This window comes from Elgaria multicarinata, chromosome 4 (assembly GCF_023053635.1).
Source record: "Elgaria multicarinata webbii isolate HBS135686 ecotype San Diego chromosome 4, rElgMul1.1.pri, whole genome shotgun sequence".
Taxonomy (NCBI): Eukaryota; Metazoa; Chordata; class Lepidosauria; order Squamata; family Anguidae; genus Elgaria; species Elgaria multicarinata.
This window is the reverse complement of record NC_086174.1, coordinates 31257163-31271513: the sequence shown is the minus strand read 5'-3', so window position 1 is coordinate 31271513 and position 14351 is coordinate 31257163. Positions and strand designations below refer to the sequence as shown.

The 14351-nt window shown below is 42.0% G+C and overlaps 1 protein-coding gene across 1 annotated transcript in view; it reads left to right on the top strand.

Annotated features, from left to right (window-relative positions):
* Positions 1-14351, top strand: part of INTS7 (integrator complex subunit 7) — a 54003-nt gene that overhangs the window by 27928 nt on the left and 11724 nt on the right. Inside the window, exons 12-17 of the mRNA XM_063124028.1 lie at positions 64-201; positions 1456-1662; positions 5807-6001; positions 7626-7729; positions 9513-9581; positions 11762-11894. Coding sequence (XP_062980098.1) covers positions 64-201; positions 1456-1662; positions 5807-6001; positions 7626-7729; positions 9513-9581; positions 11762-11894 — 846 coding nt within the window. The remainder of the gene's footprint in view (positions 1-63; positions 202-1455; positions 1663-5806; positions 6002-7625; positions 7730-9512; positions 9582-11761; positions 11895-14351) is intronic.

Below are 14351 nucleotides of genomic sequence, written 5' to 3'. Positions count from 1 at the left end.
TCAATAGCCTCTGTGGAATTTATTTTTCATTCAGCCTTGGCCTATTAATTCTTTCTTCATTAGGTCTCACTTGCTACTGTGATATTCGTTGCCAGTCAAAAGACTTTATCCTCTGAAGTGAAAACTGTTATCAAACACCAGCTTGAAAATGTGTCTAATGGATGGACAGCGTACAGGATAGCCAGGCAAGCTTCCAGAATGGTATGTGGGATCAATGGGTATGACTCAGGGTTTTTTTCAATAGGCAAAGCTAATCAACTAGTCAAAATTAATTCTTTGTACTTTAAAAAGATTTTTTTTAAGTGAACCTTATATTGGAGTGGCTGCATTTTTGCTGGACTGGAGTCCTTTGCTCCATCTCAAAGGAAAAGCAAAATTTTAAAACAGAGTTAGAATAAGTGACTGTGTGCCGAATGAAAATGAACTCCCTTCAGCTGTTTGCCAAATCAAAGTGTTATACCAAAAAAAAGTTGGATGATGCATTGAGCAGGGGGTTGGACTCGATGGCCTTATAGGCCCCTTCCAACTCTACTGTTCTATGAATACTATTGTGCTTACCAGCCTTGCCCAGCTTGGCACCCTCCAGATTGGCCACGCTGGCTGACGGGAGTTATAGTTCAACACATCCAGTGAACCTCAGGTTACGGAAGGCTATAATTGGCAGCTGTTGATAGGCACATATGTCCCAGGCATTTCAGTGGGGAGCGGAAGTTTCCCAACAAAGTTCAAATGCCCATTCCATGGATATATTAAAGTTTTAAATTCCAAGCAATAACTTTATTTCATACATGTCTCCATTACTAGGGCTGTGCACAGGGCATTTGACCTGGAGCGAGATCCGGACGTCTGGATCGAATTCGGTGTCCATTTTGCCCCCTCTTCCCCCCTTACTTGCCTCTGTGGCGGACAATGGAGGCAGGTAACTGGGGAAAGGGGGACAAAATGGGGGCCGAATAAGCCCCCTCACCCTTACCTGGCTTCGCGGTCTGCCACCACACAGACCGCGGCAGACGACGGAGCCAGGTAAGCCCCCCTCCTCCCTTCCCCACTTAACTGGCTCCATCATGGTCCAAGCGGTGGCTTCAACTGATGCCCAGGCCTAAGGCCAGAAACAGGCTGCAGCCTGTTTCCGGCCATAGGCCTGGGCGTCAGTTGAAGCCGCCGCCTGGAACGTGACGGACCCAGGTAAGCCCCCCCTCCCCACTTACCTGGCTCCGAAGCTTCGGATCGGTGAGAATCACTTTGGACCGGTCCAAACCACTTCGGTCCGATCCGGACCTCCCCCAATCTGCTCTGGAAACAGGCTTTGGTGGTTCGGATCGGCCCGCTCCGGATCCGGGGATCCATAACGGAGCGGAGCACACCCCTATCCATTACTGTCGTGCCCTTTATTTAAGTGCCGATATCGTTGTGTTCTTTCTTTGACTGTGGCCTGTCTCCTGTCGCCCCCTGCAGGGGAACCATGGCATGGCAAGGGAGCTCTATCAAAGCTTGCTGACTCAGGTGGCTTCAGAACATTTCTACTTCTGGCTTAACAGTTTGAAGGAGTTCTCCCATGCCGAGCAGTGCTTAACAGGCCTGCAAGAGGAAGATTACAGTTCAGCTCTTTCGTGCATTGCTGAGTCACTAAAATCTTATCACAGAGGAATAGCATCCTTAACGGTCAGTGTAAATTCTTCTCTCTTTTTCTTTCTTACTGATTGCAGATCTTCAGGTGAAAGCAGTTGTCCTTTTCAAGTGTTCTGTTTCTTAGCTGAATTCTCAGATGCGTTTAAAAAACCCAGTGGTGTGTCCATTCCTTGTCCGTTTCCCTGGTTCAGGAAAGGCTAAGTGCTGGGACTTGGAGCTTCAAGGGAGCTGCTGTTTCAGCAGTGCATCAGCTCTGATTGAGAGCTCATAAAGTGGCTCCACTCCTTCCTGGCTCCCTGCCACACCTTGAGCTGAGCTGGTGCTTACATGAGTTTTGCCCTCCTCCTAAGTAGACCATTGTGCACCTAACTGGGCACTTTGCTGGCTCCCCCAAAGTTCCTACCTGACACACCATCTTCTCTGCTTCTGTGGGCCTTGGGTTCATGAGAACTGACGCTGATGAGGCTTGTCTGAGAGCTGGCCAGGCAACCAGTGCGGAGACCTCTGGTCCTGTGGCAGAGTTCAAAGGCGTCTCATGACTGCTTGCAGTCCTGGGCGGTGGGAGGGGGCTGCTCTCCCCGCTCCTCCTTTAAGACCCCAGGTTTGGGCAGGGCTGAACTCTGACACATGGACTGCCTCAAACAGCTGTCGTTTACTGCATTCGTAACTTCAGCAGTGAAGCTCTTCGCTTCTGTACTGCCTGTGCTGCCAACCCAGTGGTGCCCTCGCCAGTCTGTTCAATTCAGAAGTGGAGAGATTTACTCCAGCAATAGCTTTGGCAGTTTAATCCAGTACTAATGTCAGCCATAAACTACTGCTGTTTGAAAGAGAAGGTATGAAGACCTCATTAATTGCTTGGGGGCCCGCATGAACTTTTCCCCTGGAATGAGCACGGAGGAGGAGGAAGAGTTTGAACAATAGCAATCTTGGCTGCAGCTTGAGCAATCTGCCAAGTGCCAAAGTTCCATAGAATGAAGACATTCCTCTTTCTTTTGTTTACCTTATTTAATCAACTATGGTATTCATCAAAGCTATTTTCTGCATTCCTGAAACCTTTCAACAAGTTAACTTGTCCTGTTGCGTGGGAAGCAGAGGACTTGCAACTAATTTAGGTTTTGGTTACTTAGATAACTTAGTTTGCATATCACTGACATTTAATACGCTAAGGTTCGTCTTACAGATGTGTTGCAGCTACCATGTTATAACTTTATTGTGGTCTGGTTCAAGAAACATTGAACCTAGCACTAAACAGTACAAAATGGTGCTACCCAGCATACAAACTGCAATACTAAATATGAACAAAAAATGGGGTAATGGATTCAAAGAAACATTTTAAATAACAATACTGCCGCAATTTATTAACAGTGTAACAGCAGGTAGTTAACAATAGATACTTAACCAAACAAAAGTTGTTTTGAGTTGAGAAATGCTTGATAAGACACTTGTTTTGTTTACAGTATCAGGCATGTAATATTTAGTGCTCAGACCAGACAAAAGTAATTTATAGTTGGAAAACACCTAACAAGAAACTTAATTGAACAAAAGTCGTTTATAGTTGCAAAACGCTCGATAAGAAGCTTGTATAATAGCTTGTTTAGTTTACTTAAATCAACAAAAGTCGTTTATGGTTGCGAGATGCTTAATAAGAAGCTTATTTAATTTGAGAGGCTGCCGGCTTAATAAACCCGTTTTGCTTAATGCTTCTTCAGACTGAAAAACATAATAAGAGATGATATCTTATAAAACCCCACCAAAACAATCTAAACATATCCAAAACAAACATATATCAATTGTAAAAGACAGTGAAACTCACCACCTTCAGAGTGTTTGTTGCATTGGAAGAGGGGAGGAATAATTAATCTTTCCTCAGATTGAACAAAGTTTGTTGTTATCCATAGTAGGTATTCTTTCTAAGAAAATACATTTTATTTATTAAAGATACTCTCAAAATTGCTAATAGCATAAATGAATGGAGTAGTAAACTCCCAAAACCTTGATTCTCAACCAAAGCATGCACTTAACCTTGAAATCGGTTAAGGAAGCACAAGATGGGAGAAACCAATGCATTTGGGCTTTTTTATTCCTAAAGTTTCACTGAAGATGTGAGTCATGAGCCAGTGTGGTGCAGTGTTTAAAACATTGGATTGGGGACCTGAGTTCAAATCCTAACTCTTTCCTCAGGGGTGACCTTGGCTTGACTGCTGCCTGGCAGGTTTGTTGTGAGCTTAAAATGTCCTGAGTTTCCTGGGGCTCAGATGAAATACAAATGCAATAAGTACAGCATTGCCATCACCTTTTTCAGATGTATCTCTGCAGACACAAGAGCTCAAAATTGCTTGCTTCCTCAGGGAAGAGGTAGAGCCTGCAGAAAAATGCCTCTGGGGAGATCTATGTACCTGTGAGACAGTATGCCCATACTTGATCTCAAAACTGGCAGGTTGTTATACAAATTATATCTTCTAAGCAAGTGACTTGGTGAGGTGAGGAGAAGAGGACCCAGGCGCAAGACTTATTTAACTCCCCAGTTCTGTTGAATTGCTGCAGTCTTGTGTTGCTCAATGTGAATGTTTCTGATTCCGGAACAAGGCAATTTGTCAGCTCAGGCAAGCAGAAATAAAATAGTGCCTGCGTTTATATAGAGCAGAAAATGTATTTAATTGCTTAATGTGACAAAAATAGTGCCAATTTGAATAGAAAAATCACAGTACGAGGAAATTGATGCTCTAGGTTGCTTTTGCAATGTATGTACCCTAGGTTGAGGCTTTTATTAACCCAGTAACCTTTTTTTTATTTTTTATGAAGCTTTAAAAAGGTGGCCATGTAATTTGTTCACCTCGCTGGGCAAATACTGATTTGGTTGTTTCCTGTGTCTTTGGTTTTGCCCTTTTGAGTGGATATGGAAATTACAGGCCTTTTTATTATTAGCTCGGTTATCAGCATCAGCACAGCTATAGAGAAGATGTTCATTGAGAAAATGCTGCTGCTGCAGAAGGCATACAAGCTGTGTCCTTTACCAATGTTCCCCTTGTGCTTTCTCTCCCTTTCTTCCTGCTCCCCGCCCCCAGTTTAAATTCTCTGGAGAATTCTCCGATTGGATTAAGGATTATGAGTTCCTGTGCTTAACTATATTATGGCCCCCTAATATTTCTTGCCGTCCTTCACAAAGGTGGGACAAATACAGAACACTTCATTCTGCCATCTCCTGCCCTCCCACTGCTCTTGAAATTTTCTGCTCCCTTGGCAGCTGGCTTCTTAAAATTTACAGCACTGGAAAGCACAGCTGCTGCTCCCTTTGCCTGAGGTGGGGCAATGGACACATTTTGAGTATCAAGATAGTCTTGTAAACTCCTAGAAATTGTAGTACGGAACCCTGCTCTGTTGAACACTGAGCTCAATGATAAATCTAGCCCTGATGAATTTACATTGAAAAAATACTATGGACAAGGGCAGCTGATACCTTGTGAGCTTTTGGACGCAACAACTCTTGCTCTCAGTCGATGTCTGAAAAGGTGACCTGTTCGATACTCTTGCCACTGGCATTCCCAAAATATCCATCCGGGTGCATTAATGTGTCTCGAGGGTACTGCTAGGACACAGTAAGAAATTCAATGAAATATGTCGATGTTTCTTGGATTTGTCCAAGCTTTCTTCCAATTAGCCTCCTAGGCAAGAGGCAGGAAATTTTGCTTTGCTTCTGCATCAAGAACAGTTTGGACGATCTAGTTGCACTGCTTTGGCGTGTCCACACTTGGAGCACCACCCCACCAAGACGCACTGTAGGGTGAGCGTCTGCTGGGGGTGCACTGGCCACATCTCAGTATGGATAGTGTGTCAGATGTGTTTGGGGAAGCAAGCTCAAACCATTCTGACAGTCTCAAAGAGGAAGCATCCAAACAATGTTTGGGGTTTGTATTTTTTAGAAACTAAATAGTGTAAAGTGCCCTCTTCACCCATCTCCTTCCAGCTGCAGCAACAACATCCGAAAGATAAACATGAGCTAATTGCATAAGTTATGTTCTGCTAAAGTTTAATAAATAATCTTACACCATCTAAGCAAATTCCTCTTTTCCTTCTGGGGACATGACTTTGGAACCATTGAAAGATTTGAGTGGCATGTGTGCTTTTGACCCAGCTTATCAACTTCCCAGTTTTGCTTCTGTGTTGTTGTTTTCCCCAGGCCGCCAGCACACCACTTAACCCTCTGAGTTTTCAGTGCGGGTTTGTCAAGCTGCGGATTGACCTTCTTCAGGCTTTCTCTCAGCTCATTTGCACCTGTAATAGCCTGAAGACTAGTCCACCACCTGCCATTGCAACAACGATCGCTATGGCTTCAGGCAGTGACCTCCAGCGTTGTGGACGCATTTCTAACCAGGCAAGTGCTGTACTTTGCCCTAGTAGTCATTGGGCGCTTATACTTTTGCTTGCATCAGTGTGCTGAGATGAGGACTGTCATAAGTTGTCTGAACAAAATAAGTGACTGTTAGGCTGTACAGTAGCTATCACTGCAAGATGAGGCTCTTTTTGTAATAGGCTGCTGGTAGGGTACTGGCTGGCTGTACATATAATATTTGTTCTTATTGTTTAGATTTTGCTTGCTTAGGTTCTCACTCACCTCTGGGCACAAGATCTGCTTAATAAGGCCCTGTTGAAGGATCCATCTTATATGGAAGCTAGAATGTACACCATAAGGAGCATGGCCTTTTCAGTTGTAGCCCCACAAATTTGGAATACCTTCCCAAAAGTCCTTCTCTTCTCCCTCCCCCACTTTTATATTTATTTATTTATTTATTTATTTAAGCATTTTTATGCTGCCATTTAGCCAAAAAAGGCTCCCACGGCAGCTTACAAAAGTATTTATTGACAGTCCCTGCCCACAGGCTTACAATCTAAAAGACATGACACAAAAGGAAAGGGGATTTGCCTTCTGGAGGCAACATAAAGACTTCCCTTTCTCACCGTGCCTTTGGCAGTCAATTTGTTAAAACACAATTCTTCCCTGCTGTTTTGTGATTTAGTTTTGGCTTTATTGCTTGATTTTCAAGTTTGTGGACATTTTGTGCTCTTAAAATAGTGTATGCCAGTTTGAAATGTACTGAAACTGGCATATCGATCTTTTAAACAAATATCCCACATCCAGCATCCAAGAAGCCCCTGAAATAACTGTAAAAGACACTTTAAAAATTCCTAAAAGATGCAAGAAAATGAAGCAGATATAGCAATTCTAAAAACACTGCAGCATTTTTTTAAAAAAAGCTTCAACCCTCAGATTCCTAAAATCTAGCAGAGCACGATGGTTTTCATCCGCCTTCTAAAACCTATAAATCTATCCATCTACAAAGGAGTATTCCACAACTGAAGAGGCCCTGCTCCGAACGGATACTAACTTAAACTTAGATTGGAGGGCTGTTGGTGGGGGTGTCAGGGGAGCACGGCAAGACATGGATGGTGTAGTGGAAAGAAAAGCTTAAAGCAAATAGGCTGGGAAGAGGACAGCAGGCCAAGCAAGAGTCAAGGCAAGTGTGACTTTCAACAGGGCAGAGCAAGGCAAAAGCAACCCAAGAGAGAGTTGACAATTTGGCTTGCAAGCAATGAGTTCTAACTTGATTGTGACCAGCAGGCCAAGAACCTCATGCTACTTCCATTTAGAGGGGCTGGTGGGGGAAGCCCCAAAGCAAGGAAGCTCTCGTGGCTTCAGGTGCGTCTGCGTTCCAAGGCAGGGTGGAGTTAAGGAGCGGATCGTGACATTGGGATTGCTGGGGTAGGGGGCTCTCTGGCACAGAGTCTTTCCAGTTGTCCTAAGGATGGGCAGGCTCAGTCCAGGGGTCCTGCAATGTATCTGACCTTTTCACTCATCTTTTCACAAACAAACATGGAAGGTGAGCTTAAGGACAAGAACCTCCCAGAAAACGGGGACAACCTTAGTTTAGTTCAGTCTGCTTATATACTCAACCATGAGCAATGATTTGTTTCTGCTTTTCCTCCCTTTGCTGCGGCAGATGAAACTCTCCATGGAAGAATTCAGGAGCCTGGCTGCCAGATACGGAGATCTCTATCAATCATCTTTTGATGCAGACTCAGCAACGCTGAGGAATGTAGAGTTGTATCCTGCTGTTTAAAGCACAGGGCCTGGTTATTTTTCCCAAATGATTTGTTCTGGGAGCCTAGGAGGTACAAAATCTGTGAGACAAACATAACTTTCTTATTGTTTCAACATACCAATTCCTTTTTAATGGCAATACACAAACATTATCGTAGTTTGTTACACAGAATTCACTGCTAAGGAGGTGCCTTTCCTACCAAGCCAGATCTGTGTTCCATCTAGCTCAATAAAATCCACCCGGTACTGTCCATTTATTAGCTTAGTTTTCCACATTCTCAGGCTTTCCACTTCTACTACCTGGGATCTTTTTCTTTATTCTCAGTTGAATACCAATATTTTATTTATTTATTTATTGCATTTTTATACCGCCAATAGCCGAAGCTCTTTGGGCGGTTCACAAAAATTAAAACCATTCAAGGTATAAAACAACAGTATAAAAACATGATATAAAATACAATATAAAAGCACAACCGGGATAACAACGTTTTACATGCATGACATGCATTCTACAACTAAACAGGACTTGATGTAAAATTGCTTCCTTGTTTAGATAGTGCCTGCAGGATTGCATGTTTGATTTTGCTTGAGGAGGGGCAGTTGGATCTATAAGAGCCAGGGAATGGGAAGCTGCCCATTTCCCTCCTGGTCTGCTATTTAAGAGGCTAACAGCCGGGGAAGGCAATGGCAAACCACCCCGCTATAAGGCCTGCCAAGAAAACATCAGCGAAAGCTGGCGTCCCTCCAAGAGTCAGTAATGACTCAGTGCTTGCACGAGAGGTTCCTTTCCTTTTTTTCCTTCCTTTGCTCCATTGCCCTCCGGTTGGAGCAACGTCTATCTTTGGCAATGGGAATTGCAATCACAAATGAAGCTCCAGCTCTCTGTAGATCTATCTTGCTCACACATATGTTTGATCTGGGCTGCAGCCAATGTTGCTAAGCCAACTACCCCGAACTGTTCATCCAAACCCTTTCTGTCTTCAAGAGAAACTGTCCGCCTCTTTCCATGTGTTGTGGCACAGTTGTGACAAACAGATGTCTTATGCACATGTAAGCTCAGATTATTGACCAGACTCCAGGGAATGGGATGTTCACTTCCCAAATATCATGCATGTGTAACAAATTTGCATTTGCCATCATATAGATTATTCGAGTACATAAGTAAGGAAGCCTGGGATTACAGCTCCCTGGAACGTGTACACATGGTAGTCAAGTTGTTTACCACCACATAATGGGCCTGTTCAGACAACTTAGCACTGTGCAAATGAGCCTGGTGGATGAGCCTTGGACTTATGCGTTCCCCACTCTCCTTTCTCCAGCAAAGTTGTGTGGAGATTGGGAGCATCTGCTTCATTGTTTAAATTAACTACTGTTTGTCATTACTTCTGAGCTGGGCAAACAGGTTAATTTCAGTTATGACTTATTGAAACAACCCAAGATCAAATCATGGCTTCTGATGTAATGACAAACTGCAATTCACTTAAACCAGGAAGCAGATTCTACTGATCTTTTCACAACCATGCTAGAGTAGGAGAGGCGGGTGGGTGGGGGAGTGGATAAGCCCAAGGTTCTCCCAGGTTTGTTTGAGTAGCACTAAGTATGGTTTAGTATTGCATCTCAACCTGGGTATATGTAGAATCCAGTTCCTTGAACTCATGTTGTGTTATTATCTCCTCAATAATGAAGTCAGGCTGATTGTAATAACTCAGGACTATCATTTCTGTGTACCGTGTAATATAAAATAGATTTTGCATCTTTGATTTGTTCACCTTTAACATTATATCAGACAACAGCAAAGTTGCCTGTTGATATCACATGCAATCGAAGCCCTGATCTTAGACCCTGAATCTGCAAGGTAAGCTTGATGCAGACTTACTTATTTCATCCTTTATCACTCAATCTTTTCACTAATGGCCATTTAAATTAAAAAAAATGATTGTGGAAAAAATCTAGTAGTTTATCTAGATGTGAAGTAGAGGTTATGCAAACTTACCCATGTATTTTTTATTATATGGGGGAGTCCATTCATATTGCCCTTTGGTTTATTCATCTATAGCTTCAGCTGGAAATGAAGGCTAAATGGGTCATATTAATTTAGCTGGGGTACTACATGTTGTCATTCTAAAAGTTTAAATTGTTCTTTTTTTGCTATTGTGGTCCTTCTCTTAGTTTTTTCTGTTTTCCTTCACAATAGAATTATATGGGCAGTAACCATTAGAACACTAGCACTAACAGAATTACATGGCTCTAGCGTAATAGACCTATAGTGCAATACTGATAGCTTCAGCTGGTGTGATAAGATTTCCCAGAAAACCTGGGAAAACAGCTAACGCTATTGCCGTTGTGCTAGAGGTCCCTTATGCTCACGCAACGTAATTTATGTTAGTGCTACTATTGGATTTGGATACTGCCCTATACACCTCTTAGGTTTTGTAAATTTGATGGTAACTTCATATTATTGAACACTGTTTTAATCAAAAAGTAGTATATAAATATGAACGCAAATTAAAATGTTGATAGTATACCATGGGGTAGTTAAATGTATGAACTTGCAGCATAGATGAAAGGCATAAAATTGCAATGTGAAAGGGTAACTGAAATTCAACATATCCTTGTTTATACAAATAGTTGTCGCAACAACAAAATTCAGAAGATTTAGAAATCTATTAAAGGGGGTCCCAATTGCCTTAAAGTGTATTGATGACTGGGCTTAACGAACTTCGTTGGGAGCAGTAGAAAGACTTAGGGCCTTAGATAAACGGGGCTTTATTCTGGGTCGATCCCCGGGATCTTCCCTGTGCATACACATGACGCACAGAGGATCCTGGGATCAGGGAGGGATGATTCCTCTCTTGCCCTGGGATCTCGACCTCCACTTTAGGCCTGGATGCCCGAGGGGGTGGGGTGGGGGAAGCGGGGATATTTTTTTTATTAAAAAAAGGACTTACATTTTGTGCATGACCGCTCGTGCGCTGCTGCCTCTTTAAAAACAAAATGGTGGGTGCGACGCCTCTCCCTCTGAGGTCGTGCGCCACATGTGAACAGAAGGGGAGATCTCGCGATAAAAATATCACGGGATCATCACCCCTCCATCCCGCTAGACCGCTAGGTCTAGCTGAGGCCTTAGAAAAATGCAGATTCAGGGAATGATGGTTAAACTGCATTTTGTGTTATCTTAATAATAGGCAATCTTAACTTTAAGGTGCCTTTTGATGAGGGCAGTGGGACTATTGCACCTGTGCAAAACTGAGGTGCCTTTATAGCTCTTCAGACTTTCTCCCTTCATGGAATGCTTTTGAAATTGACATCTGCTAAGGGACCCCTGCATGTCTTCCGTGTAACCCCTGAATATTACAGAGTTCCAGGGCGTGTTTTAGAGCACACATTCAGTTTACTGATTTGGCCCCGTTGGGTCTCGCCATCAACTTAGAGCACAGCCTAGAATTTACCAATACACTTCTGCATCAGCACATGGCAGTAGAAGGACTGATAGTAGTGGGCTACCCGCACAGAGAATGAACTGCACACAGATGGCTTCCATGTAAAGCAACCATGTAGGGTGGGGGAGGTGCTTTAGGAAAATAAAAACTCTCCTTTCCTTTTCAGAGGACACTCCCCATGTATTCAGTTCATGGTTAAAAGTGATGAACAAGCAGCTACTGTGCAGATGTGCCCTTGATGTGGTCGGAGATGTTTTAGAAAAGAATATCTGTAAGGAGATATTAAGGGGACTGGAGATTTCAGACTAAGTGTAAAATACAAAGTGATTATAAAGATGAGTCCGAGTGCAAAGGCAACACTACTGAAGAAGACAGAAGCAGCTGCTAGAGCAGGTTGCACGGTTAACTTGAGATACTGTACTCCCATAAATGGTTAATTGTATATAAATATTATTAGTAGTAGTATTTATAGTCTTTATCCTGGCTTCCCTTCCAATGGGGAGGCCCAAGGCAGTGTGTAAAAATACACAAGGCTCTGAAGGAAGGTTAGAGAAGGTGTATATTGTGCATGACTAGAGTTTTATTTCTTTGCCAGCTTTCAGGAATATGGCTCTGCTGGAGTGGCACATGTCACAAGTGAATATGAAAGGAGAATGATGTCTGTGTTCAGTCATGTATTGGAGGAAGTGGAATCATTGAACAGAAAATACGCACCTGTATCTTACATGGCAAGTAATAACTTCCTGTCATCGAGGCTTGTAAAATACTAGTTTTTACATTTCCTTGAGTCAAGAATCCAAAGATTGGAGTCTGCAGGTTGTTTATTGGTCCCAAGTAACATTCTAACATAGAGACAGAAGGAATTAAGTTTCTAATATAAAGAAAAACTAGAAGATGAATCATTTTTAATGACTCTCACACTGCCAATGTTATAAGAATACAAGAACATAAAAGGGGTTATGCCGGATCAGATCAAGGGTCCATCTAGTCCAGGATTTTGTTCACACAGTGGCCAACCAGCTGTCATCCAGGGACCCACAAGCAGGACATGGTGTAACAACACCCTCTTTTTTCCATGTTTCTAAGCTTATTGCCTCTGTTACTAGAGGTAGCACATAGCCATTAAGACTAGTAGCCATTGATAGCCTTCTCTTCCAGGAATTTATCCAACCCCATTTTAAAGCAATCCAAATTGGTGGCCGTCACTACATATTGTGGATTCCACAGTTGAACTATGCACTAGTACTTCCTTTTATCTGTCCAGAATCTCTCACCAATCAGCTTATGTATCATGAGAAAGCGGAGGGGGATGTTTCCCTATCCACATTTTCCACACCATGTATAATTTTGTTCACCTCTATCATATCTCCCCTTAGTCTCCTTTTCTCATGTGAAATAATCCCAGCTGTTGTAACCTTCCCCTTATAGGAGAGATCATCCATTCCCTTGATCTTTTTAGTTGCCTTTTTCTGCCCTTTTCCCAGCTCTTCAATATCGGGGTTTTTTTTAGGTGTGGTGACCAGAACTGTACGCAGTATTCTAAGTGTGGTCGCACCATAGATTTGTATAAAGGCAGTATGATACTAGCCATTTTATTCTCAATTCCTTTTCTAATAATGCTTAACATGGAGTGTGCCTGGCCCCACACTGGGCGGACATTTTCATTGAGCTGTCCACCACAACCCCAAGATCTAGTAGTGGTAATTTTAGAAGGACAAGATAGAAGTAACAAGTCAAGATTTCAGGATGAATCTGTGTTTCATTGGCTGAAGCTGTAAGAATGTAGCGATCAACACTATCGGTTTTGAATATTTATTTAGATATAGTCCAGAAATTGTCAAGCTAAGCTAAAAACTCATAGCAAGATGCTAAAAAACAAGTTGCAAAATAGAAAAAGGTTTTTTTTCCTTTGTAAGAAGTCTAAATTTATCATAAAATGGGTTTAAAGCCTATTTTATAAGAAATAGCATATTTTTCCACACATTAACATTTTAGCATTTGGCCTTAGACTGGAGAATAGAAGGCCACAAACTCAAAAGCAGTACAGGCTTTTCTGCATATATCTGTATGTAACAGATGAAGATATTTTTAATTGGAAACACGGGTTAAGCTTTTATTGGCATGCGGAGTCATAAATCAATTGTGTAGACAGAAGTCATGTGTTCTGTTTGTAGTTTTCCTCAGTTTGCTGGGAGCTGGATTTCTTAATAAACTTCTGATGCTGTGATGGCCGTCATGCAGAAAGTTAATCTGTGGAACATCTTAGAGGCCATCTGTCATTGCTCTACCTTTGCTTTATTTATTAAAACTGATTGTGTTTCAGTACAACTTCTCTCTGGCACAGTGTTTCTCTTATTGAGTCACAAAAACACATGTGCCAGTTGCACTACAAGAACAAGGTGGAGAACAAGTCCCACATGTCTAGATGAGCTTATTCTGTGGATGAGCTTATTCTTGGCACCAGCATTTCAGACGTTAACTCCAAGGCATCTCCATTGGATCCCTTTGAGAAGAGGCCAGGATTCTGGTGTCTTCCATATATGTTGAGGTGATATACAGCCTGACTTGCATTCTTACATAAATGAAAATAGCCATGAACCATGGGGTAAAAGGACTTGTTATATTTATTTATTTTATTTATTTATTAATTACATTTCTATACCACCCAATAGCTGGAGTTCTCTGGGCGGTTCACAAAAATTAAAAACATTCAAAGTATAAAACAACAGTATAAAACCATAATATAAAATGCAATATAAAAGCTCAACCAGATAAAAACAGCAGCAATGCAAAATTACAAATTTAAAACACCAAGTTAAAATTTATTTATAGACTGTTAAAATGCTGGGAGAATAAAAAGGTCTTCACCTGGCGTCTAAAAGCATATAATGTAGGTGCCAAGCGAACCTCCTTACTATTTCCTAATATGTAAGCAGGAAAGAAATTACAGCAGGATAGGTACATATAACATCAATTACATATATTCATAACAGTGTAAAGATTCAAAAACAGTTTCATGTATTTAGTATTGAAACGCTGAGCGAGATAAGGCTTTTGGTTTTTTAGTCGATCCATCTTGGAGGACAATTGAAGATATTTGGAACAGAGGAACAATTTATGATTGGCCTCACCTCTTCTCCCGTGGCACAAGCTTATTAGTGGTGTAACTATAGCAAGTTTCTGAG